Source organism: Bubalus kerabau, chromosome 1 (assembly GCF_029407905.1).
Source record: "Bubalus kerabau isolate K-KA32 ecotype Philippines breed swamp buffalo chromosome 1, PCC_UOA_SB_1v2, whole genome shotgun sequence".
NCBI classification, from domain to species: domain Eukaryota; kingdom Metazoa; phylum Chordata; class Mammalia; order Artiodactyla; family Bovidae; genus Bubalus; species Bubalus kerabau.
The window spans coordinates 214,504,931-214,532,307 of NC_073624.1; the positions used below are offsets into that span (position 1 = coordinate 214,504,931).

General features: G+C 45.7%; 1 protein-coding gene across 3 annotated transcripts; it reads right to left on the reverse strand.

Annotated features, from left to right (window-relative positions):
• Positions 1–1,321: 1,321 nt before the first annotated feature.
• On the reverse strand, positions 1,322–27,377 carry VDAC1 (voltage dependent anion channel 1). 3 transcript variants are annotated; one of them, XM_055553693.1, is made up of 9 exons: positions 27,245–27,377; positions 15,771–15,843; positions 15,183–15,232; positions 14,126–14,278; positions 13,978–14,030; positions 7,724–7,951; positions 4,908–5,058; positions 3,195–3,252; positions 1,322–2,264 (listed from the first exon to the last, which is right to left on the reverse strand). In XM_055553693.1, the coding sequence occupies exons 2-9, from the start codon at positions 15,835–15,837 to the stop codon at positions 2,173–2,175; spliced, it is 852 nt and encodes a 283-aa protein (XP_055409668.1). In that variant the 5' UTR covers positions 15,838–15,843; positions 27,245–27,377; the 3' UTR covers positions 1,322–2,172. The 3 variants fall into 3 exon arrangements, with proteins under 3 accessions (XP_055409668.1, XP_055409678.1, XP_055409688.1); XM_055553703.1 differs by having other exon boundaries at positions 15,771–15,840; positions 27,245–27,300; XM_055553713.1 differs by lacking the exon at positions 27,245–27,377 and adding an exon at positions 18,247–18,353.

Consider the following 27,377-nt stretch of genomic DNA (forward strand, 5'->3'; position numbering starts at 1 on the left):
AAATATGACAAATACTGAGGCCAGCAGGTTTGGGGTGACCAGTTTGCTAAAAGTAAATCTGATACCTGTTTGGAATTGCCACTTCCAAACATCCATAAAAAGGAATTCTGCCTAAAACCATTTATCGCTGAATAGGAAAAAAGTTTACATTTGATGAAGCTGAGTAATACACATGCAGAGCTACTATTCTATTCATGTTTTGTAAATGCTTGAAGTCCACAAGTTATTTTTAAATACATATGGCAGAATCCATCCCCAGTGATCCATACCTTTATATGATCCCCTGCCTTTGGGAGGGACAGGTGAATGTGAGCTAGCACTCCTGTGATTAGGCTATGCTATGTGGACAGTTGACTTTAATGGGAGACTATCCTCAGTGGACATGATTTAATCAGGTGAGTCCTTGAAAGGATTAGGACACTATAAAATAGTTATGGGGATGTAATGTACAGCACAGCGACCATAATTAATGGTCTTAAAACTTCTCATCAGGGACTTCCCTGGTGGTCCAGTGGTTAAGACTCTGAACTCCCAATGGAGGGGGCATGGGTTTGATCCCTGGTTGGGGAACTAAGATCCCACATGCTACGTGTCCAATAAATAAATAAAATAAAAACATTAAAAAAAAAAAATCACAAGCAAAAAACAATTCTGTACAAGTAATGGATGTTAACTGGACATCCAGGTATGGTGACTATTTCACAATCCATACAAATATCAAATCATTTGTTGTACACCTGAAACTAACATAATGTTATATGCCAATTATATCTTAATTTTAAAAATAAAATTTGAGAATTAGGTGTTTGGGTTCTTCTGGAGGAAATAAGAAGTGTGGCAAGGATTTGCTGGTGAAATTTTTCTGTTCCAGCTGTTCCAGCTTTCAAAATGGAGAAGACCATGTGGCAAGGAATGCAGATGGTCTGTGTTTGCTGAAGCAGCCCCTAGCTGATGGCCGGCAAAGAAATATCAGTAGAAACCACTGTCTTACAATTAAAGGAAACTGAATTCTGCTACAACCATATGTGCCTAGAAGAAGACCCCAAGCCTAAGATGAAGACACAGTTTGCCTGACATCCTAATTTCACCACTGTGAGAATCTTAAGAGAGCCCAGGTACCTAGTGCTTGGACTTCTGACCGACAGACCTGTGAAATAAGTAAGTATTGTTTTAAGCCACTAAATTTGTGGTGATTTGTTATGCAGCAATAGAAAACTAAAAATATCACACACACATAACCACAGCAAGAAGCTGAAAAACATGACAAACATATGCCCTGTTTATTTACACTTTTATTAATAAAGACAACCAAAAAAGGATAAGGTTTCAATATTTTATTCAAGTTTTATTTTAAGTGATGTTAATTACAGCATTTGAAGGGGAGAATCTAATTGCACACAAAATGGAACTCTAAAATGTACCCATTAAACTGCTAAAAAATAAACTTTAGTGGCAAGAATACAACAGAAGTCCAATTTAGATTCTGAGTGTTGTCACCATGTGATTACAGTCACAGAGACTCTTCCCAGCTTGCAGCTGGGGCTCTTAGAAGCTATTTCATACTCTGGTGCAAGGGCAAAAAAAACACAACGTGAGAGGGAATTAAGTCCTGAATTATTGGCTTCATCACAACTTCTCCACCCGAAAATGGCACAAAAGAAACAGCTACCACACCCTGCAGACTACTTTTTGTGTAAAAGAGGTGATGGATGGAGGTGGAAAAAGTCCCTGCCTAAAAAAGTCCCTTTCAGATAAGTTTGTACACACCATCAAACAAAGAGCCTCTCCTCAATCAATTAGGGGAGGAAACCAAGGTTCAATTCTCAGGAAGTTACAATTTCATTCAGTTACTCAATAGGAATTTACAAAGTGCCTGCAAATTATCAGCTTCCACTTGCAGCCATTTCTAGGTAAAAAAGAAACCTGACATCTCTAATGGGGCCAGCAAGCTCCCCACCAAGTCTACAGCTGAAAGGACCTTTTTTGAAATTGGGTTTCTTCTGTACCTCTGAAAGGGTAACACCCTAAAGCTGAATCATCTTTAACCTGGAAGTCTAACATGGTATTTAGCAATACTTGCATCCCAGACATACAACATTAAAAGGTACACTAAATTCTGAAGGTAGCTATGCTGCAAAATAGTTTAAAATTAAACGATTGTACAATATTCATTTATGCTTGAAACTCCAGTCCTAGACCAAGCTTGTGGCCACCAGCGTTGACATTCTTGCCATCCAGCAGAGCCGACAGTGTCAGTTTGATACCTGCAGGAGAAATCAGGGAGAGGAAAGGAAGAGAGAGGTAGAAAAGAAAGGAGAAGAAAGGTTAGCTTAGGAGGGTCACTGCAGCACACTGGAGACACCACATCAGGTTCAAAACCTGTTCCAGCCATGTGTGATCAGCAGGAGAAAAACCACAGGGCCCTTCAATCCCTGTTACTCAACACCATCTGACTAATGACTAGGCAGCCTAGGATGAGCTGATAAAGCAATAATGATTCTTCCACAGCTCACCCAAAGCCACTTAAGGGACTCTGCTTTCCTTTATCCTCTCAATATCCGTGCTATAGTCAGCACCATGCAGTAAACTTCTTTAGTAAAAGCCCCCTGAAACAAAACCCTAGCCATGAATCAGACTCCAAGGTCTTACACTCCCACTCACAGCAATGGATACATACATACACACACACACACACACACAACTAAATGCTATTTTCTCTAGAATAGCTTGATTCTGCCATCATGTAATCTTAGATCTCCAGAATTCAAAGCCCCAATTTAACCAAACTAACCCCAAGGTGGTATTATTTCCTACAGCTGTAACATTAATTCGATGGACTGGCCTAGCTAACTTTGCAGAAGAAACCTGCAAACCAGTTTTACAATGAGGATGATCGATAGGCTGGTTTTACGAACTTGCTGGAAATAAGTATCAAGTATTAGGTATACACTGGGACAAAGAATGGAAGAAAATAACTAAAAATGTAATATATGTTAGCCTTGGCCTTTTTTCTCCTACTTATCACCTCTCCTGTTCTCCAAATGTTTTATAATGACAGCACTCCTTTATAAACATTCAACTATAAAATGTGATATACACATTTACAATGTTCTCTACAGTTATTTATAAGCAATTAACCTAAAGCAGAAAAACCAGCACCACATTTTAAGACAGCTAATCTCACCAATACATACCTGGCTTTAGGGTCTGAGTATATCCTAATCCTATCAGGCTGGAGTTGTTCACTTTAGCCTAGTCAAGGAAAAGGTAAGAGTGAAAATGTTAAATACTTCATGTTACCGTCTCCGAACTGAATAAGAGCTTTTTAACCAACCAACTCTGGATTTCAGTATCAAATTCTATTTTTTAATGACCTCTTTGTTCACAGGATTCATTAAATTCAATATGAAATATATTAAGTTTAGGAACTAGGTCTCAGAAAGTAACACAAAGAGATAACACAATTTTAAATTAAAGGGAAGTTATTATTTACATTTGATTCCGTATGGTATGTGACCCAACTCCATTTATACTGAGTATATCTGTATTCTTAAGTTACAGCAGGTGAGAACACCTTCACTTATGGCCAGAGACCTAAAAGACTTTCTTGTATAGAAGAGTTCTTCAAGATCTACTTGTTGGGATAAGGAAATACAGAGCAAATATCTGATGAGGTTATGGAGCTTTTGTTAAGTGGCAGAACATTGTTTGAATTTTCTCTTCATGAAAAACAGAAACAAAAACCATAATGACATGAAGGAAATTCAGCACAGACAAGCCTGAATATTTGGAGCAAAAGAATTCCTGAAGAATGACTTAAATCTTATACTTAGTGAGTGCTGATTAATAATCAATAAAGCAAGTGAGTCAATAATAATTTTCCCCTTATTCTCCTGCCTGAGTTGTAGGGAAATCTGGGCCTCTCCCTGACCCCATTCTGGGAAATGAGAGGTCAGCAGAGCAAGCTCAGGCTGTGAGAACATCGAGTCCTGGCGAAAGCAAGAGCTACCAGGATGTGTGTTTTCCCGCTCACATGCTGTTTTTAGACCTGGCATCTCCCACAGAAGAAAAGAGGAAGGAAGGCCTCCAGGCAGGCAGTGCCCCATCTAGCTGTTCCATTTTGCCCATGCCATCCAAATAACATGGCCCCTTTTCCTTTGTTTTAAAGTGCCTAAACTTAAAGAAGCCAAATTCAGTTCCTATCTCAGGAGACTGCAAATTACACAGCCAGCCCAGAAAGCATCCTGCAACATGAGATTTCCTCATTTCACCCCAAAAGGGCTACAGCTGGCAGTGCCCTGTGACAACAGAGATGAGCTCAACAAGATTTAATGCAAAAACTGCAGCAACCCAAGGGTCCATGAGCTATGCTACAGAGGTCTGCAAGATAAGAGGCCAATCAGTCAATACGAGGACCTGATTTCTTAATATGCAGTACAGGAGCAGGGCAAGAGAATGAAAAGTGAGGGGGAAAGGAACATTTAAAACCTTGGGTTCAAAGTTTACAGTCTGCAGCATGGACTAGGGACTGGTTAGAGAAGGAGGCTCCATAGCAAGGCACTCTGGGTCAAACACAAACCCCAGCACTTACCAACTGCCTGCGCTTGGGGAAGTCACTCAGCTGCTCTGAGCTTTCAGTTCCTCATTTGTGAAAACATGGATGGCACCTATCTCAAGTGGGTGGTATAAGAACTAAATACAGTAATTCACATGTAATAGGCTCCATACAGTGTTTGGCACCCACAGGAAGTACACTAAGTACTATTACTCTCATTGTTTTACTCATGGTAAACCCTTTCACAGTGAGAAAAATCACCATCTGAAGCATGGAACTCCATCAGCCCAAGAGGATTCCAACTAAGGGATCACGTGGGGTCTCAGCAATGCATGATTCCACAGGCACCCACCGAGAAGCAGGCATCAGGGTCAATCTGGTACTTGGCTGCTATTCCGAAGCGAGTGTTGCTATTTCCTGCGGTCCAGGCCAGATTAACAGCAGTCTCCAACTTCTTGTTCACCTTCTGATAAATGGAGCCACCAAACTCTGTTCCATCATTTCTGCAAATAAGCACAGCACAGATACCAAGCAGCTTAGCAAGGGGGGCTGAGCTGGGCAAAGCCAACCAAGTCTTAACAGAGGATGGGAATGTTGTAAATGGTCTGAACTGATCACAAAACAGGCACCAAATTACAGGAAGCCTGATAGGAATGGCACAGACACCAGGGTTAGGAAGGTTCACAGAAGGTAAAAGCTATCTCAGACATCACTGGGAACATGCAAGGCAGCTCAGTCAACTACTCGGGCTGCATGGAACTTGAAGTTTGCTTCCAAAATATTCTTTAAAATAAAAAGGGTGACTAGGGCAATGGGATTGTGAATTCTGAGTGATTTCTTCCTTCAGCTGCTAAAGTTATTGCATTTATGAAATGCTGTATTATAAACATAGAAATCAAGAACAAAGCCAGAAATCTTAAGAAAGTCCAGACCATTCATACTCCTCAGAAGGCAGCCTATAGCCAGTGCTTAGCAGCAGCTGCTGCACCCACTGCTGAGGGTGCACGGCCAGTAGGAGGAACAGCAATTACAAAAGAACTTAACCTATAATTGAGGCCCGTTGGCCCATGCATACTGTTGACCCATGCTGCCACACCTACAGTCGTGGTGAGCCCTGAAAAGGAGCAACTTGCCATATTATAAAATGTTTCTGTCTTTCAAACATGGAATGAAACCCAGCAGGCCAAACTGCTTCCTCTCTTTGCAGCCTCTAGGAATACCCTCTTCCCCTCCCTGACATTTTTAATATAAAAATACAATGTCAAAGTTCTGCTCCATCATTTTGGGTGTCTCCAGTGGAAACGGCACTGGAAACTGTTAAGGCAGAGTCCATATACTTTGGAATCCAGCAAAGAGCCTAGAACTCACTAACCCAACAAAAAAATTGTTGCTGTTTCATTACAAACTCTGCTCTTCACTAATACACTCCCCTAAAGTAGATGCTCACAGAACACATTCTAAGTTCTTACGTTCTCCCCTGACATTCAGCCAGTCAGACACTGTGATTCCAAAAAGTACAGGAAGAACCCAGACACCACCTGATTCATAGGGAATCTAACTTCTTCAGAAAGTCAGTATGCTATAAAACAGCAGCTTGTCAAACACAATAGATTCTGCAGTGACTGTGGTATAACGCAAAGAGGGAAATTTTCTTGGGCTTAAATGTGTTTAAATGTTAGATTTCTCAATGCATTCTAAAACCAGCAACACTGCCTTCCTGTACTGAACTCTTAAAACCATAGACAGAGGGAACTCGCTGCACAGAATTCATCTGTATGAAGCACACAGAATATCTGTTACACATCGGGGCCTCTGCAAGACCAGGGCAACCCAAACTAGCTGTGTCAGCTGTTTCCATGTCAGTTCCAAAAATGAACCATGTCCACTTATTGAAAGCCTTGAGGCTCAGAGAAGAAAAATAGCTAACAGTCATTGTTCTTCCTAGAACTGTACAATCTCCCAATTCCAGACCAAGGAAGCACTTTGCGAATCAGCCAAAATTCTCAATTAAAAAATACTTCTATGCCTGTGATATTTTTCCTATGACTGTCCTGCATGTTATCTTTTTTAAATTTACATTTTTTTCTTTACCTTTTTTGAGTATACACTTCTGTGAGTTTTTACAGACAAATTTGTGTGGCCAGGATATAGAACAGTCCCACAATCAAACTCCCCTGTGCACCGCTTTGTATAACACCCTCCCTGTTCCCCTCTCAACCACTGGGCTGTCCATCTCTATAGTTTTCCTTTGACATTTTAGTTTTAAAAGACTCACATTTTATTAATTTTTTATACTAATATACATCTTTATGTTAATTTATTATAAAAATACTCAAATTTTTTATTAATAGAAATGTTACTAGTTTAGACACAAATACCATTTACTTGTCTGTAAATTTTAAGTCACTTCTTTAGTGACCTCTAGTGGAAAGAAAGAAATCTGGTAAAGTTGTAACCAACTTATACCACTCATCTACAGAGTGGTATAAGTACTTATAAGTGGTATAAGTACAGGAAGAGCCCAGACACCACCACTCATCTACTTATACCACTGGATCTACAGAGATATCATGGATGATATTTTTGTTTCCCTTCGATCTAAATCAGTACTCTACTTCAACCCTCAAGTTTAATTACAAAGGGTCCTCTCTAACCTACCCTGTAATTTTCTCTTCCCTTCACAATACTGTCCAGTTAATAAACTTTTAAATGGACTTCCATGCAGAGAAGACAGTATTTAACTGAGACAATCATCTCCTAATTTGTCTTCCATGCCAACATTCCATTCAGTAGAGCAAGCTGGTTCTCAGGCAGTATACAGAGAGAGAGAGAGGGCTACAACTCCCCACCCCCATCCTATTAACTAAAATGAAAGGACTTCCAGTGTCCGTAAGGCTGCAGGGAAGGGATGCTCCTGTGGACTGACATCACGCTCTTGCCATAACTGATCAGTCTTTCTGTGTGCACCAGGGACAACATTTTACTCTCCACAGAATAGGAAGAACCTACATCACCTCAGGAAATGGGTAAGTGAGAAACAAGAAAAACACTAGCAGGCCATTTGGCTCATCTGATTCCAACAAACTCACCTCACAGTGATTAAAAATTGCGCTTAGAAAAAAATCATGAACAACAATCCCCAGACTGCACACACTCATGTACACTTACACGTTAGTGTGAAGCTGGAACTCATCGGTCTTGTAGCCAACTGCAAAGTTGCTCTGAGTCACTCGAGACTTTGCAGTCTCAAAATTCATCTGGTAGCCAGCCAGCCAGCCTTCATAACCCAGCACCAGAGCGCCCCGAATGGAAGGACCGGCTATGTCAAAATCCACATCGCAGCCCAGGTTGATATGTTCCCGCTTGTACCCTGTCTTGATTTTAGCATTTTTTTTCCTGGAGGAAAAGAAATCATATTAAAACCAGAAGTTAACTCATTTCATGACAACCACGCTAGAAATACACATTTTAAAAAACTAATCCCTATTTGAATAAGGGGGTAGGAAGGCAAAGTCAGGGCACCAGATCTCCTTAAGCAGCTGTTGCAACCTCTCTTCAACCAAAATCCAAAATAATGCAGAAAAGCCACCTTAATGAAGTGAGAACACAGGCTTGTAAAAGAAACACTAAGTGATTTTTACTAGCATCTCCCTATGCTTAATGTAGTGACCTACACAGGCATTCATTAGGTAGAGCGCCACCATGTAATTATGAAACAGACACATCTTTGCTATTTTCCACTTCTGCTGGGGGAAAAAAAAGTCTGTCATGAAGCTAGCTATCTAAACAGCAGCTCCTTTTCAACGATTTTCTTTTTTGGTCACATCCCACACGCTGTGGGATCTTAGTTCCCCAGCCAGGGACTGAACCTGGGGGCCAGCAGTGAGTGCACCAAGTCCTAACCATTGATTGGATCACCAGGGAAGTCCCTAAACAGCAGCTTTTACTGTGTGGCTCACTTAGTAAATAAAGAAACAAATACTAGATCCCTTCCAAGTAAATTCAACAGGCGGCTTTTAATTCAGTATCCATGCTATTCCAATGAGTATAGATTTCAGAGAATCAGGTAGAGAGGTAGAACCTGGGTTCCTGCAGTCATAAGGGGCCAGAAAGCCTTTGTAGTCTGGACAAGACCCCAGATTTGCACGTATGACCAGATCAGTGCCTCCCTTCCCTATTTCACAAGACCCAACATTTCTCAGGAAGTGCAGGTGAGTTGTGTCACCTGCAAATACATTATCATCATGCCTTTTACCAAAAATCAGCATTAGAGACAAGATCATATCTATCCAATAAAATTGACTATTTCCACCTGATAGTTTCTGTCATTCAATTGCAAAATGAACATCTTCCACAGCAAGAACACTTCCAGTGGAGACGACAGGAGAAAGCAGGTATGCTTCAAGGATCAAGAACCACATAGCCCTGTCCACCCCAACTTCATTCATACTGAGATTAAAGCTTTACCTCCAGCACCCAGACTGTGGGCCCTAAATACCATTCCCTCCTAAAAGGAACCAACACTCCTCAGAAAACTGCAGATTACAGGTTGAGGCAGGAAAGGTGCAGGATGAGCTTGAAGCACCCATCGAAGCTATCAAAGAACTCGATGTTGGAGCAAAAGGACTTGAGAACTAACGTGAAGAGGCTCCCAAGGGCTTCAAACATGGGACAGTATGAGCAATGGATTGAAGTGTATCAAATGTTTCAACCTATGACCTCAAGACACATACACATTGGTCATCTTTAGAGACTAGTGGACCAATGTGTTTTGAAAACAGTTAATAAAAAAGGCACCAAACATGTATCCCACCTTTCCTATACTAACTATATGGCAAGATAACCAGAGTTGATGAGAAGTTTTTCTTTACTGAAATATTCCAGCTAAAAAAAATGAAGGAAAGATAAAGGTAGAAATATCACCAATTTGTAACCCCTTGAGTAGATCATGAATGGCACTAACATACAAAGAGAAAACCAAACTTCTGTGTGCATCCTTATGGAAGCATATTTCATAATATACATTTTATTTTATTTTTTTTTAATTTTATTTTATTTTTAAACTTTACATAACTATTAGTTTTGCCAAATATCAAAATGAATCCACCACAGGTATACATGTGTTCCCCATCCTGAAGCATATTTCAGCACCACACCCGCCCAATGGACTCTAAATGTGATGAAGCCTCTAGACTTAGCAATCCACAGGAAATGTGGGGGACAGGGGGACAAGTTAAACACCACCAAAGAATATAAACAGCAAAATTTATGTGTAATTCTAGAAAACAAATGATCTCTTTTAAATAAATAAATCTCAAGGGGAAAAAAAAAAACCAAGATTCTTAAAAACTAAGATTTAGGGGCCATATGAACCAATCTTTAAAATTATCTATGGACAATTTTTGATTCTATAAAAAAGTTTCATGAAATCAGCTCAATCTCAAGAGACAATATGAAGAAATTATGATTAATTTTCACAACGTAATATCGTGGTTATGCTTTCTTCAAAAGGAATCTTATTTAAAGATACATATTAAAATATACACAAATAAAATTGTGTGATAACTGTTATTCAAAATAATCTGAGGGTAAGAGGGATTGATTATGGATGTATAAATTAAACATGACTGGCCATGGGATGATAATTATTAAAAGCTCAGTGATGAAAACATGATGAAGGTATAATATACTTTTTGGCATTCGTTTGCATGTTTGAAATTTTCAATAATAAAAAATGTAAAGATTAAACACTCCAAGTTTCAATGAGTCAAAATTTCAGAGATCACAGGTGAAAATAAAACTAACCGCCTTCCCCAGTGACAGTGAAACTTGCAACTTTTGTTCAAGTTGCTTCTGTGCATTTTTGCAAGCTTTGAAGAAAAGGAGTGACAACTAAACTCTCTCTCTCTCAATAAGAAAAACTTAAGGGACTTCCCTGATGGTCCAGTGGTTAAGACTCCATGCTCCCAATGCAGGGGGAACATGTTCGATCCTTGGTCAAGAAACTAAGACCTTGCAAGCTGCACGGGGTAGCCAAAAGGAAAAAAAGAAAACAAACCTATTTAGGTCTGCCTGCTCTTTAGAGGAAGAAACCTGGGTTATGACGATGTACCTAACTGGCACCAAACAGGGTAGGGTAACTGATGGAAAAAACAGCTGCTCAGAGCCTGACATTTAGAAAGAGGGAGAAACCAAGACATGGAAATAGCAGGCATCTTCTGACCACAGGGAAAACGCTGCTGCTGACACAAAATACAACCCCTGTGACAGGGGCTCTGACCAATGGTGTGGACCAGCCACAGTGGACAGTTACAAGGTGCCCCCACGTATCACCTCCATGGATTCTGGCCAGAGGCACCAGGTCCCCAGGGAATGCGCACTGCTGGGGCGGTGACTCAGGTTTCTCTCCAGGCTTGGCTCTAGGCAGCATTCCACACCTTTGGAGCTTTTCCCCTTTCAGATATTATTGGGATTCTTTTGAAGCTATTTAAACAATGGTGCTAATTTGACAAGCACCTGAGAGGTATACTCTGCTGCTGCTGCTGCTAAGTCACTTCAGTCGTGTCCAACTCTGTGCGACCCCATAGACGGCAGCCACCAGGCTCCCCCGTCCCTGGGATTCTCCAGGCAAGAACACTGGAGTGGGTTGCCATTTCCCTCTCCAATGCATGAAAGTGAAAAGTGAAAGTGAAGTTACTCAGTCGTGTCCGACTCTCCGCGACCCATGGACTGCAGCCCACCAGGCTCCTCTGTCCATGGGATTTTCCAGGCAAGAGTACTGGAGTGGGGTGCCATTGCCTTCTCCGGAGAGGTATACTCTAAGCTGTGGTTAATGAGCTGGCTTTATATGTGGCAGGTACCAGTGTCCTGATGAGGTCATCTGCAGCCTCATCTGGCTGTGGTGATGTTTAGCTCCTTAAAGGAAGCCAGGATGCTTTCCCAGGCTGTACCCCTCAGACACTTGGAAAGACAGCTTTCACTTCCAATCTTCATCAAGTCATCAAAACCTTCCTCAAATACCCAATAGCAATGAGTACATCTTGTGCCCACAGTCTTGGTTTCTAAACACCATTCCTCAATAAAAGGAACCAAAGCTTCTTGGAGAAATGGCTGATAGCAGGACTAGTAAAGGACAAGGACACTTTCTGAAAAAGTATTCATGACAGAAGCTTGTCAAAAGCACACAGGATGCCAACTTGAAGGCAGGCCCAATGGCCATACCTAGGACAGCATGAGAAACTAAATTATAGCAATGATTATAATCTGTAAAATAAATGTCTAAGAATCCACACTGATACAAATAACTGATCAAATAAATAAAAGGTGGTGAAGGAAGAACTCTTCTTCACAGTAAAATCTCAATAAATGTAGAAGGGATGATGGGAACAGAAAATCACCATTTGCCAAACATAATTGTTATAGGCCAGAATCACTAATGGATGCTAATACTTGTTGAGTCAAAGTATAAAAAATAAAATATCTGCATGGTCTCAAAGCATCTCCCAGACAAGATACTTGTTAATTATAAAGAGAAAAAAATTAGTTTTACAGCTAAATCTGCAAACACCACTTTAATCAAGTGACCCAAGTACCATCACCAGTAAGGAGGCACATTAACATATACCTCCTGATGTCATACACCAAGATGGAGAGAACACAACATGATGTCTGTGGTTGTCACAAATGCATAACCTGCGTTTAACCATGAGAAAACATTAGACAAATCCAAACTGAAGGATTCTACAAAGTAATTGGCCAATTATCTTTCAAAGTGACAAAGTCATAAAAGATAAAGACTATGCCCCAGGTTAGAAGAGACAAAGGAGACTTTGCAATTAAAAGCAATGTAGTATCCTGAACTAGATCATGAAGGAGAAAAAAGACATCAGAAGGACAAAAGATTAGCTAACAAATCTCCTGGTCTGATAATTACATGAGATATTAACATTAGGAGAAGGCAAGTAAAGAATATAAGAGGATTCTGTACACTATTTGTGCAACATTTTTATATATGTTAAATATAAAAAGTTAAATATGCAAATAAAAAACTTTTCGGTTATGTATATATTACTGCAAGTCCTAGAGACGTCTCTGCAAACTCCCCAAAGGCAGTGAGAAAACCCTTTACAAATCCCAAAGTGTGCCACCTCAGGGCAGCAAGCGAAGTCCTAAACAGCAAATTCAAGCACGTGGGCACGTCCTCTAGCCCTCGTGCTATCAGTGTCTCTCTGGATAACTTCTCCCATCACGGTGCCTGGGGGGAAGCAGACGAGCAGGAAGGCCATGCTCCTGCAGGAGAAACTCCAGTAGAGATGAGAACAAGGTAAATTCAGCTCCTGGCCAATAATCTTCAGACCACCCATAATCAAGTTATAAAAAGACTACAACCTAGAGGCAGGATCCCAGTGTGCCCAGTCCTTGTGGTCACCCTGCACAGGGTCTGAGCTCGGGAGAGTCTCCCTCTAATAAATATTCATTGGAAGAAGAAAAAGGAAGGAGAGAAGAAAATAACATGAAATGGCAAAAAATGGAATTCAGAATGCCACTGAACCACACACCTAAAAGACAGTTGAGGTGGTAAATTTTATGTGCATTTTACCATAATTTTTAAAAACTAAGAAAACTAAGAAATGAAATTCAATACACGCCCTTGAGGCTTATCATCAGTGTGCAAAACAACCTTCCCAGATCTAAAAGACCCAACTGCTGAGTGGAAAAAAACAAGAGTGTGTTCTGGAGGAGAACAACTCCCTCAGCCACTGTGAAAAGCTCCAGGAGCTGAGGCAGACCAACACATCCTCTTGCCTCCCGTGCTGTGCCGTGCTTAGTCACCAAATCACGTCCGACTCTTTGCAATCTCCTGGACCGTAGCCCGCCAGGCTTCTCTGTCCATGAGATTCTCCAGACAAGAATACTGGAATAGGCTGCCATTTTCCTCCTGCAGGGGATCTTCTTGATCCAGGGAGAGAAGCTGCATCTTCTGTGTCTCCTGCACTGCAGCACTGATAGCTCATTACCTGCTGAGCCATCAGGGAAGACCCAGGTCCTCGATAACCAGCAAGCCTAATCTGCCTGTGGCTGGAGGGCCTGAAGCAGAAAAGCGCAGCCTCAGGAGCCACCTTGCAATTAAGCCCACACACTCTCAGTGTCCCTAAGTAGGAAGCTGGGGAAAGGGCTTCTCCAGCCTGAAAAAAATGAGGCTGGCAACAGTGACCCATTAGCCCCTGCTTCCAAACACTGCCCTACAGCCTTGGCCACTTAACATTACCAGCAGCCTCACTCACAAGGAATGGAGCTTCACTGGACCAGAAGTCCTGCAGCCTCCTCAGCTGAGGCCAGGAAAACAATAACAAACAGCACAGAATGAACCTTACTATAAAACACTGCTAAGTGTCCTTAAGGAGAAAACATGAAATTCTTACCCAGTGTTTGGTGAGAAGGATGAATCGAAGGTCAGCTTCAGGCCACGCGCAAGCTGAACAGAAAAGAAATTCACCAACAGGTTTAGTCACAAGACAGACCAGCAGATGTCACTTGATAAAACTGCGTCTTTCCACAGGTGAGCATTACCTGATCTTCCACAGTAATCTCTGTGCCCAGCGTGTTGTCAGTGTTCCATTTCTCTGTAAACGTCAGACCATATTCAGTCCATCTGTACTTGGTTTCCAGGCTGCCCGTCACTTTGGTGGTCTCGGTGTTGGCTGAACCTGAGCTCGTAAATTCCTTTAAAGAAGACAGTCACAGCCTGCATGCCAGCACTTCATTCTGCATCACTCCACCCCTAAATGGACTGCACTTTCCTTTATGCAAGAGGTGAGACCCTGAATGTGTGGGTGCCAAAGCTCCATCTATAATTCAATTAGATATTTAAAGTGTCAAAAAGGCTGCCCCAGTGGCTCAGTGGTAAAGAATCCACCTGCCAATATAGGAGATGCGAATTCTATCCTTGGATTGGAAAGATTCCCTGGAGAAGGAAATGGCAACCTATTCTGGTATTCTTGCCTAGGAAATCCCAAGGACAGAGGAGCCTGGTGGGCTACAGTCCATGGGGTCGCCGAGTTGGACACGACTTTGCAACTAAACAACTATTTAAAGATGGAATCTGCTAACTAAAGGAATCTTACAGAGAATTCTATATCAGGAGACAGCTTCCTTCCTCCCCTGCAACTCTTCAGTCTGGACAGGAAGGCATCCTGTCCTCCTTCCAGCCTGTCTCCAGGCTCACACAGAGAAAAAGCTTTGAGCTAAAGCGGACATCACAGTAATTCTACCCAAAACTTCTTCCTGCTGACAATTACCACATGCACAATCTAAAAGAAACTACTAATTTTTTTTTTTTTTTAATAATCATGTGGTATGGAACACAGGTCAATTTTGAAATAAGATACATAAGGAAAAATAAATCGGAGGCCTGCCTCATATTCCTATGAGTAGTAATAGATGCTGAATTGGGGACCTAGTAGCTTGGTTCCCCTGGACCACCCATTCCACAGAAGATGCAATAAATGTGACAACCACAAGTTGCCACAATCAGAAAAGTTCCTTTGTTTGCCACTCAGATGGAAGTTATTTATTATTTACTGATCTACAATAAATATCCATACTCCATGTGGGCCAGACAACTTACCAGTCCATTTTCGGATTTTGTTTTCAGATCAAGTTTTATTAAGCCAAATCCTAAAGAAAGAACATGGTCACTGTTAATAGGTTAAATAACTCAAGAGCAGCATCTCTGCCTCCCTTAGGAAATCTTAAAAATGCCATGAGTGCAGAGGGTACCAGTCTCCACTGCTGCCTGCCTCTGTGGGTGGAGCTTGGTTGCCATGGAGCCTGGTTGCCACGGAATAGTGGCAGATAGAACAGGCACAGCCCCACCTGCAGTCCCAGTGGAGTCTGAGAAAAAGGTGTGTGACAGCGTGAGCACCAGCCTAAAGACAGGCTAAATTTAGAAGCCGCAGTCCACCGCAGCGGCACCCAGACCTGCTCCCGCCTGGAAGAGGAAACAGGAAGGTCCACTTGTCTGAGCAATTTGCTAGCCTACCTGGACTGGGCGCACAACCAAAACTGCGTGACTAGCCACAGAAGGCTTATCCTTTTTCCCTGACATGAAGGTTCTAAAAGCTGACTGACCCAGCTCTCTCAAACTGTGACAGGTAGAATACCAAACAAGCAAACCCAGTCTCTGAGCTGAAAGGCCACTCCATGCAACACTCACCATAGCCCTTGGTGAAGACATCCCTGGCAGATTTGCCAAGATCAGCATACGTGGGAGGCACAGCCATCTTCTGCTATAATAAAAGAATCACCATAATAAACACCCTGGAAATTACAGATATTCATTTTCCACCAATAAAAATCATCAGCACTGACTTCCAGGTACCTTTTTCCCCCAGGTGAGTGCCATTTCCTGCTTCTTGTGAGGCCAGAGGTGGAAACACCCAGTAGGTTTTTACTGACAGCAGACCAGTCTGACTTTGGATACCTCTTCTCCTAGGTATCCCCAGGATTAAGCACAGGCCCAGAATATGGCAGGAGTCAGTCAGTATTTGCTAAATGAATTGATTGTCAAAGACACACTCCCATGAGCCAGCTACTTTACTGAACTGCAGGACTCTTGCCAATAAGACATTATCTCCTTACAAAATATTGACTGCTAGCACATTAAATACACTGAATAGAAATCAGGGTTTTTCAGAGTATCATATTTTCCAGACAATTCTGATTTCATTCATTCAACAAACATTTATGGAGTACCTACTATGTGTCAGAATGGACTCAACATTTCATAAAACATTTGTATTTTATGGGAACCCACTTTTAGAGTATCATATTCCTCACAGAAGAAAGAGTAAAACCTACCTACCTAACTAGGCAACTTTTTCCCATGGAAGGAAATGCAAACACATCCCTCCCAAATTTAATTCGAACAAACATCTACTTAGTGCCAATGTGACTTTATTTTTAAAACTATCAAAGTACTACTTGGGATTGATGCATATCACTATGTCAGTCAACAAGCATTTATTAAACACCTCAGTGTTCAAGGAAGGCAAGAACTTCAAATAGTCCTCACCCTAAGGACCAGGCTGTGTTGCTGGGAGCCTCCGCATTGACACATTATGTACCCAGAATTAAGACTCTAATCTGGACGGCACACACCCCGTGCTCCACCCAGGAGGAGAGGGGAACGGGAGAAAGCATTATCTTCTGCATCTTTTTCATCTCCAAAATTGTTAGCCTCAACTGCCCAAAACTTCAAGTAACCCAAAGATGTATCTATTTTAAATACAGGACACCTAAATTACCAAACTGGAACTGCATACACCCATGTAAAGTCACATACAAATGTACCCACATAAATAAACATCCAAAGGGCATGTTCCTGGTTCAGTGGGAAACCAATGAAAAGTGGTCCAAGTGATCCCAGGGGAGCAGGATCACAAGTGCAAGTTCAGCCTGACCAAAGCCTTAACTTCAAAGACACTGCAGGGAGCACACAGAATCAACGAGCATAATGTTTAAAAACAAACAAACCTGTAAGCCTCCACAATTTAAATAATAAAACTGTGGTCCAAGTCCTAGTTTACTTTTTTTCAGGTTTTGCTAGCTCTGTCCCAGCTCCCTTTTGTATCAGAGCAGAGAAGAGCAGCCCAGTAAGCTGTTTACGTGATCCTATTTTTGTTGCTGTTGTTATTTCTCGCACATGATCAGGCTGGAACCAAAGGCAACTCAGTTTACATTAGGATCAGGGCACAAAGAACATGGGGGAAGACCCATTTTAGGCGGCTTCCACTGGTTTTTTCCCAAGTCTGTGAACTCTCCTCTCCCAACCCGTTCCCCTTTCACCGCAAACGAACCCCGTAGGCACACCCACCACCCCCCCCAGGGACAGACCAGGAAACCAACCACCAGGCCCTCCCTGCTTTAGCCCACAGATGGGCCTGGGCCCCTCCCAGGAGAAGGAAACAACCATGGATTGAAGGCTGAGGTAACAGAGCCCCAAGGAAACGTGCAGAATGTCTCAGCAAAGGGCCCCAAACGTTCTGCACACACACCAGCACTGACAGTTATCAGTGGACAGAGGACCCCTCTTCAGTGCTGTCCCCTTCCCACCTGGGCCACAAACTCAGCCCCAGCCGGGTGACAGAGAGAACAGTCCATACCAACATCTCCAGGTCAGCTAAGACCCCCTGTACCTCAGGGGTCAGGGCCTTCCCAAGTACCCTCCCCTGGCTCCAGGACCCACCTCACCAAGCACACGCGGCTTTCACATCTGGACCAGTCCATCCCTCAGGAAAGAGGCAGAACACTCATCATTTAATGCTCCCCAAATGCCCTTGCTTATCCCTAATCCCCAAAACTGAAAAGCAAAGCCACCTGTCAAAACACACTCCACCCACAGCAAAAATCACCCTAAAGTGGCCACTAAGGAGATTACCATCCAGGACAAGAGAGGTGGGATGGCAGAGTGAGCGCTCATAAAACCAGGCTCTCCTTGCGTCCCCAGCGCGGCAGCTGGCAGGGAGGATGCACAGGAGCCACGGGCTGAGTGGAGCCAAACCCGCTCCTCAGCCTGAGGCAACACTGCCAAGGAGGGCATGACCCTGACGCCCTCTTCGCCAAAGGCTCCCTACAACTGTGTGGCTGTAGCTCCCCCTTCTGCTCTTCCTGCGGTCTTCCTCTCTGCCTACCTCTTGTCTCTTGCTGCACTTATCTGACAGGACTGAAGCAGTTCCGCCTGTTTGAGCTCAGCCTTCTTACAGCGGCAAACAGCACCCAACACAGTCCTCAGCACCTGCTTCAAAAACAATCTCACTGTAGAAATAATGATTGCCACCCGTGCTTTCTCAGGCCAGGACTAGAGGGGGAGGGAACTCAGCGTCCTGCTTTCTCACTTAACAGCCTGCCTGCACTGACTCGCCAGCTGAACTCTGGTCCTGGCCCCTCCCGCCGCCTGGATCGGCTCCAGACCACTCCCCATCGTCTCTGCAGCATCCGTCCAAGTGTCTTCAGAAAAGGGAACCATCAAGTGCTGCTGGTGAGGGTGTAAACTGGCGCAGCCACTGCGGAAAACAGTATGGAGATTCTTAGAAATATCACATGATCCAGCAATTCTACTTCCAGTATTTATCCAAAGGATACAAAAACACTAATCCGTTAAGACATATGCACTCCTATCCTCCTCGCTGCACTACTTACAACAGCCAAGAAATGGAAAGAGCCTACAAGCTCATCAGCAACTGAATGGATACTGAAGATGTGGCACGTGTGTGTATGTATGTGTCTGTGTGTGCATCCACACACACGTGACATACTACTACTCAGCCATTGGAAAAAAAAAAAAGATGAAATCTGGCCATTTATGACAACATGGATGGACCTTGAGGGTATCATGCTAAATTAAATAAGTCAGACGGAGACGACTTTTATGTAACCTCCATCTTGTAGGGACATATCCTCTTTGAATCCCCTGTGATTTCACTCATATGTGGAGTGCAAAAAAAAGAGACAAAAATAAATGAACCCAAACAAACACAAGGCAGTGGTTACCAGAAGGGAAAAGGATGATGGGCGGGCGCGGGGGGTGAGGGTGAAGGATCAACTATATGGTGACAGATAGGAACTAAATTCTTGGTGGTGAGCACACCGCAGTGGATACAGAAGTAGGAATATATGGTTGTACATGTGAAACACAGACTGTTAAAAGAGGCTCAGCTTCCAGAGACTGAGCATAAAACAGGATATTCTGACGTGGGCAGGCAGCCAGCCTTGGACAGACGGAAATCAGAAGGGGAAGGCAAGACCACAGGTCTCTACCTGGGTGATGGCTTCAAGGCGAAGCCTGGGAGCTTGGTTCCCAAAGATAAGTGGGAAGCAAGAAATGGCCAGGTCAGGCTGAGCAGACCTGCCTGTAGTCACTGATGACTTTGAGAAAGACAAATAAGTCACACCAGAAGATAGGAATCACTGGTTCCCCTCCACTGCCTGCCAGCCTACCTACCCAACACTCCTTGGCTGACCTTGAACAGATTATGCAAGCTCCACTCCAGCTGAGGAATGAAAAGCCAGCCCATACTAGAAGCTCAGAGGGGAGAGATAGTATATCGCCCAGCATGGTCTGCATAACAGTTATGTAACCTCCATCATGGGGGGACATATCCTCCTGGACTCATGAGCTACATGACAGTGACAGCTTCTCTGCTCCCAGTGCCCCACTGCCCCAAAAAATGCACACCTACCCCCAGACCACACCACGGGACTCAAAGCATCCCAGAGCCTGGCATGTGCACATTTATCCAAAATATGGAAAAGGCTATGTGTACAAACATGCCAAGGCCTAGTAAATGGCAGGTATTCAGTATAAATGTCTGTTTAATGAGTAAATGTGCAGCAAGCATCAAAGTATTTTTACAGCAGAAAAAAAAGAACAGTATCTGATAATAGGGACTAAGTGAACAATGTAACCAGGAGGCAGGAGCTCCCTCCACTGGGAAGCTGCAGCACCGCCACAGGTGGGGGCAGGCAGTGCTCAGAGGGACTCTGCAGGGGGCGACATGGGCTCCATCACCTCCGCTGGGCTTTTCTGGTGGGTGGGGGTGGCTGCCAGGGGTGGACCCAAGTCATGTCTAAGTCTTTGCAACCGCATGGACTGTAGCCCGCCAGGCTCTTCTATCCATGGGATTCTCCAGGCAAAAATACTGGAGTGGGGGCTTCCCAGGTGGCTCAGTGGTAAAGAATCCACCTGCCAATGTAGGAGACACAGGAGACATGGGTTCAGTCCCTGATCTGGGAAAATCCCACATGCTGCAGAGCAACTAAGCTTGTGTGCCTCAACTATTGAACTTGTGCTCTTGAGCTCAGGAACCACAGCTATTGAACCCACGTGCCATGACTACTGAAGCCTGTGCGCCCAGAATGTGTGCTCTACAACAAGCAGCCATTGCACGGAAAAGCCTGTGCCCCCCAACTACAGGGCCGCCCCCGCTCACTGCAACTAGAGGAAAGCCCATGCAGCAACGAAGAGCCAGCGCAGCCAAAATATAAATAAATAAAATTTTTTTTTTTTTTTTTTTTTAAAGAATTCTGGAGTGGGTTGCCATGTCCTGCTCCAGGAGATCTTCCTGACCCAGGGATCGAACCAGTGTTTCCTGCCTCGCAGGTGGATTCTTCACCGCTGAGCCACCCAGCAAGCCCACCACGGATGTTGGGGAGACCCACAACTAACATGCCCCATCCTCACAATGGCCTAAGGAATGCTGAACTCAAGCTGAGGAGACCAACCAAGCGCCTTCAGAAGACAGCACTGCCACTTCTAACCTCAGAACCAAGCATGGACTTTATTCAAAGGGCTTCAAGGAGCCACATTATAGAGACTGACACATCTGTGTTTGGGAAGCTCATTCAACCAACAGATCCGCACAAATATAAATGACAGTATCTACTGCTGGTGAAAATGCTCACCCCCATTCTCGCCAAGTAGGAGAGTATAGTACAGTACAGCCCCCGAGGAGCCCATTGCTGGCAGCGCCCAAGTGGACATGCAGTCATTCCAGTGGCAATTCTACTGCTAGGAACACACTTGCAGCGCACCCAATGCTCGAGAGGATGCCCACTGCAGGGTTATTTTTAACACAGTACCCAGAAGCAACCTAAATGTCCACCAACAGAGAAACAAATGAATAAAAACTACAGTGCTTACAAACTAAGGAACACCGTGTGGTAATCAAAAAGAATGAGGGAGATTTCCACATGGTGTCACAGAAAGCCACTAACAGGTCAATGAAAAATGCAAGTCATAGAATATGTATAATTCCACGTGACTGAAGGAAAACTTACTGGGGCTACCTCGGAGCTGCTTCTAGAACGGAAAAGGGGTTTAGGAAAGGAGTGAGATGAAAATAGCATTTTCATTTTTGATTCTATTTAATCACTTAAGTTGTCTGGGCACTTGATAATTTTTTTCTAAGCTAGGAACAGAAAATTTAAAAACCTAACAAATGTGTCTGAAATTAAGCCATGCAGCATTCACGATGCCACAAGTCACACTGCAAAAGGCTGCTGCAGCAGAAGTACCAGAAGGAAAAGCTCTCTCAGTGTCTATACTGGTTCCAGGAACGGATTCAAATCACAGAGGTGGCAGGGCTAACAGGTAAGGCCTGTGGGGGGCACATTCGACCCTCAGGTGACCAGCTGTAGCTTTGGCCACCCTGCCCAGAAGGCAGGAGGAGGGCAGAGCTCCCTAACGTCAGTGTGCGTGACTCGCCTGAGGCACTGACTCAGAAGCCTCCTCCCCCATCGGCAGCCTTTCACTGCTTATCACACAGGCAGGGCGGCCCTCAGATGCCACGGAGAAGAGTGGGCTGGCTCCCCGCACCAAGCACCCACCAGAATTCCCCACTTTGAAGTATGCTCTTTTCTCCGCAGAAGCTCCCTTGGAAGGATCCAGGCAGCAGAGCCTTGATGCCCTCAGAGAGCCAACGGCCGATCTGCAACGGCCGATACAGAGAGCAGGGTGGCCACGGGTCCAAAGGGCTCAGGCAGGAACAGCTGAGAGCAAGTTTTCTGAACACAGGTAACACCCAGTGAGTCAAGAGACGGTATTTTCAATGACAAGGGTATATGAGGACTAGGACCTAAACATTAAGAGCCACCTGCCATGGAATTTCTCCACTCATCTGCGTACCCAGGTAGCAGGGCACAGTGACTAATGGAAGGGGCTACGAGACTGGAAGAGGTTCCAGCTGTGTGACTTTGGACAAGCCACTTGTACGCCTAGGGTCTCATTTTGCTCATCTCTAAAATGGGGCTAACAGAGTCTTTCTACTGCCATTGTTGCAAGGATTGAGTAAGGCAAACAGAACACGTAGAATTGTCTGACACACGGTGAGTACTCGATAAATGGTAGTAAAATGGTAGTGTGGCCACAAGCCACTATTCTAGATATTCTCTGTTTGCCCCGCCAGATGCACTTTCCTCCTCCATCCTAATCTGTGCCCCAAGAACTGATCATGTGGCTGTGAGGTAGGCTCAGCCAATAGGGAGTACCAGCAGAAGATGGGAGAGTGAAGTTGGGGTATTCATCCCCCCAACTTCATCCCTCCCTGTTGGGCCTCAGGTGGGCAGTGACTTCCTTCTACTCAAGGCCACATCTCCTGCCAAAGGGCCCCCTCCTGGTTCTAAAGGACCCAGAGGCCCACACTCCCTCTCAGGTCCCCATACTCTGGCCACACCTTTGCAAATGATCCGTTCATCATGCTTTCTTTAATTACGCCATGGGACTGTACATCTGATTCCCTCAGGTCCTTAATCCACACACAATCATCTCCATCAGCATCACCATCTTTGGTTCCCCTTAGGAAGGGAGACTTGTACAAAAGCCTTGGGCTCTGCTCTTTCTTTTTCCTTTTTTTAATATTTATTTATTTGGCTGCTCTGGGTCTTAGTTGTGGCACTCAGGATCTTCGATCTTCCTTGCGGCATGGGAGATCTTTAGTTGCAGCATGTGAGATCTAGTTTCCCGACCAGTGATCGAACCCGGGCACCCTGCATTGGGAGCACAGAGTCTTAGCCAGTAGACCACCAGGGAAGTCGTAGCTCTGCTATTTCTACCGCCATTCTAGGCAATCTGTGACGGCAGAACTGGGCCAGCCTGTAAGAGGAGCATCAGACCAGCCAGGGATTAGAGCAAAAGCAACTCCTCCAAACTCTGGGGACCAGGAAAAGAAACTTCTCAACGAGGAGGCCAGAGCTGCTCTGAAAACCAACACGTGAGGCCAACACCATCAGGAGCCTCGCTACACCCCTACCCCTCACTTTCTCACCAGAAGAGGCAGCCCAGGAGAATGGCTTTGACTGGATCTCCAGGATGCTGGCAAAGTAATGCCCGGGCTCGGGGAGGTCTGCGCTCTCAGTGCAGCTGTCCTCCTCCCCCCACCCTTCCATGAGTGTCTCACAGAGGGCAGCCAGGCTTTCCAGGCGTTGCTTCTATTTTAAAACACCCTGGAAGCGGGGCCACCACCAGCACAGCCTTCCACAAGCCTCAAGAGAATGTAGCTGACTTAGAGACACCCTGCCTGCCCACCCATCCATCAGGAGGAGGAGACCTGGGCTGGCAGGCAGCACGCCAAGGTCTGGGTCCCAGGAGCCCCTGGGGCTCCTGCCTGAGCAGGAGGTTCGCTGCCTGGCTTGCCCCAGTGGGGGTAAAACAGACAGTGCTTGGGCGGGTAGACTCGGGAGTCCAGCACACCTGAGTTCCAATTCTACTCCACCACCACTCTCTCATTCTGAGATCTTAGGCAGGTCATAACCTATCTGCATCTCCTTTCTCTTCAGTTCCAGTGCAGGGTAAGAGTACTTGACTCAGCAGCCTCTCAAGGACTAAATGAGACTGCTGGTATAAAGCACTTCGTACAGCAGCAACTTAGTACAGAAACAACTAAACAACAACACAGTAGCTGGTACCCAGAAAACACGTAACAGGCACAGGTAGTATTTATTTAAGATTGTCACTTTATATGTTTCCTATCATAATTACAGCTGCTGGGCAGGTTGCCAAAAGGTCATCCTGAATCACAGGGTCCAGACTCCTCCCCAACCATAATGAGGCGTTGTTTAGCTGAATACTGTCCGGCCAGGTCCTGGAAGAATGCCTCCCTCCTCATCCCAAGAAAAAACTGACCCTTCTCCTGGCAAACGCCCTGAGCCACTGCCCTTGCAATAAACAGAGCGACTCCACTGACTGCTGCGCACTGACGGCTGGCCTACACCCACCCAGTACACACTCACTCTGATCAGTGTGTAAAAGAGTAACACTTCCCCTCTGAACAGCAAGGTCCACCTTTCAAAAGGCAAGCAAATCTATTAGCTGCTCAGTGGCACCTAGGAGCGGCAGCTGCAGAGTCAAAGCACCAGGACTCGGGGCTGGCCAGACCAGACCCTGAATTCCAACGCATTCCCACTGAGCTGTGTAACCTTGGGACGGTTATCTCACCACTCTGTGTCAAGCCTCCTGACCCACGAAATGGACACAACAGTACTCCTCCCCCAGGGCTCGGAGGGCAGCGGATTCAACATCATAGTTCATATGTCAACCGGCCAGGAGGGTGCTGAGCAGGCCCTCAGTAAAGAATGGCTGAAACGATCATTATCACACTCTTACAGCAGAGAAACAGGAACGAGCAAGTAACTCGGCCTGTACTAGACCCTGCGGCTCATGTCAGAGCTGTGTTGCACGAGCTCAGTCTGCTCCCCCAGGATCTTTCCAGCATAGTTCCAGGTAAAGAGCTAAGATTCCCACTCAGCCTCAGCCCTGGGAGAGCAGGCAGTGAAATGGAAGCTTGTGCCCAAGTGCAACTTAGGGGCGACCAGAGTGGAGCCCAAGGCTGCTCTGAGCACCCTGAGGGGCTGCCTGCAGGCTTGGGCTGACTCTCAGGCACATGAGCCTCTCTTACCAAAGATGTCACTCCTTCAGAAATCCCCATTGACAGCAAAGTGGACTTTGGAAACATCTTACCAGCAAAGGTAGGGGTGAATATCCCCCATGACCACCAGCTTGGAGGTGGCTGTCCACATCTGCCTAGCATCCAATGGGGCCAGAGACCCACAGACAACTCTCTACTCTTGGTCCTCCCCTGAGCTCCTCTGTTTATCTACAAACAGCCCATGCCTACAGAATAGCAGAAATAAAGTAATCAACTGGGAACAGCCTCCAACCCCAGGGTCAAGCACTTTATTTAGGACAACTCCATCAGAAGCCTCTGGCCCACTCACCATCAGAGAGGGAAGACGCACCAGGCCCACAGGCTTTAGGAGAATCCTCTTCACCAATGTCACCCTCCCCTACAAGCCAGAAACGCCAGTTCAACAAGCTTCCCAAAGGACTTGGAAAGTCGCAGAAGGAGGATAACATGTTCAAAGCAATTATTTCAAATTAGGAAACAGTTTTGCCTCTCATAACTCTAGGGTTGGACACACTGCTGTAGCTCCTTAATTATTTGTGACTCTGCTAGGCAAGGCTATCTTCTGGAAGTGAATGAGATGTGTGTCCCTCAAAGAGGATGTCCATGACCAAGGGACTGTGGGCTGGCCTGCAGCCACTATATATAACCGTTCAATAATCCCACAAATATTGATACTGAGTGAGCACCTACTATCAGTCACACGTTGGAATGGTAAAAAAAAAACTATCCTTCTGTCCAAAGGGTGAGTCTACTTTGGATAAAAAGTAAGAGTACATTTACCCCCAGAGACCCTTCTCAAGTACCTACTACTGCCAAGTGGCACCACTCCAAGCACTGAAAACAAAGCTGCATCAGGCTTAAGTCTGACCCTGTAGGAACTCAGTTCAGAGCTGGGATGGAAAGAAGGCAGACCCTGGGCAATGTGCCCTGGTCTTACCAACAGCATATTTAGGCAAAGGAGGAGCTCATTTCCCTATTTCCCCTAGAGAGGGGAGGCGGTTCGGCAGCTCCAGGCCTCAGGTGGAACACGCTTAGGCTCAGCCCAAGTCTGCAGCCACATTCAACTTCCTGCTCCAGCCTGACCTTGGCTGTCTGTAAACTTAAAGGCTTTTCGATGAATTATCCTGAAAGTTACTCAATGCGTGGCACACAAATGTGTAATAATAATGCTTAAAATAATAGGGGCTACCTTTAATGAACCCTTTCCAGAGCACCACGTGGCACAAAACAGTCTGCAGGGGTTGGGCTAGGTTCCGCCAAAAAGCCTCAAGGGTAAGCTCAAGGTTTCCTCCAAGGCCTTCTCCATATCATGCACCGTTCCGCACAGTGGAAGTTAACCAACTCATTCTTCCCAAAAACCCAATGAAGAAGAGGGATGATTGCTCCATTCTACAGATGAAAAAACTGAGGTTTGGTTTCTTCCCCACTATGTGACCTTGGACAAGTCACTAATGCTGTCAGCCTCAAATCCGAAGGACTAGGAACCAGTTTCCTGAATCCACCACTACATTCGGTGAATGAATGAGCCATCGAATGAGACAGGAATTTCTCCTAAGGCCAAGGAGACCACAGGGCTCCCCGCGGGACCTCTTTTCCAAAGCCTAACCTTCGACCCAGGTCCAAGCTCCGGCCCTGGTCGCCGCGGCCTAACTCGACCGTCAGCCTCCCGTTCCTCCCGAAAGGCGCTGGCACGCGCGGACTGTGCTGGAGGCCAGTGTCTCCGGGCGTGGACCCGACAGGGCGTGCAGGGCCGGACCGCGGGACCACGATCGAGGCGACAGTATGGCTTGCACAGGTCCGTGAGCCCGGCCCGGCGAACGTAGGTGGCGGGCTGGCCCCTGCCCGACCCGCGCTGGCGGGATCGAGGGCCAGAGGGCGCCTCCGAGGAAGGTCACCTAGACCTGCGGCCGGCCGGGCCTCCACGCGGCGGCCCGTGCCCTTCCGCCCGCAGGTCCCCGCTGGCTCTGGTCCCCAGCCGCAGGCGCCTCGGGATGTCTGGCCTCCCGCTCCCGCGCCCGGGCCGGCTCGCCGCCCGCCCGCCCCGCGCGGCCTGCACTGCCCGCTGCTGACCCGACAGGCCCGCGCGGGCCGCTCCCGCTCCCCGCCCCGGCCGGGCCCTAGGCCCCTCGCCCTCGCCCGCTCCGCGCACCGTCTCCTTCCCCAGCTCCCCGGGGGTCGGCCCGCTACCCAGGGCGCAGGAAAAGCCCGGGCCCCTCTCCACTGCACCTACCTCAGAAGCGTTGGCAGTGGGCTCCGCGGCGGCTACAGCGGGGGCTGCAGCGTGAGGAACGGAGCGAGCGGCGGGGCCGAGGGCGGGGCGGCGCGGACGGCGGCGGCGCAGACCCGCCCCGACCCAGCGCACC

Coding starts and splice junctions, on each gene's coding strand:
- VDAC1 (XM_055553693.1), bottom strand. CDS start 15,837: ATGGCTGTGCCTCCCACGTATGCTGATCTTGGCAAATCTGCCAGGGAT. Junction 7,952..13,977: donor TCCTTCTCACCAAACACTGG/GTAAGAATTTCA, acceptor CTTTTCCTCCAG/GAAAAAAAATGCTAAAATCA. Junction 3,253..4,907: donor ACCCTGATGCCTGCTTCTCG/GTGGGTGCCTGT, acceptor TTCCTTGACTAG/GCTAAAGTGAACAACTCCAG.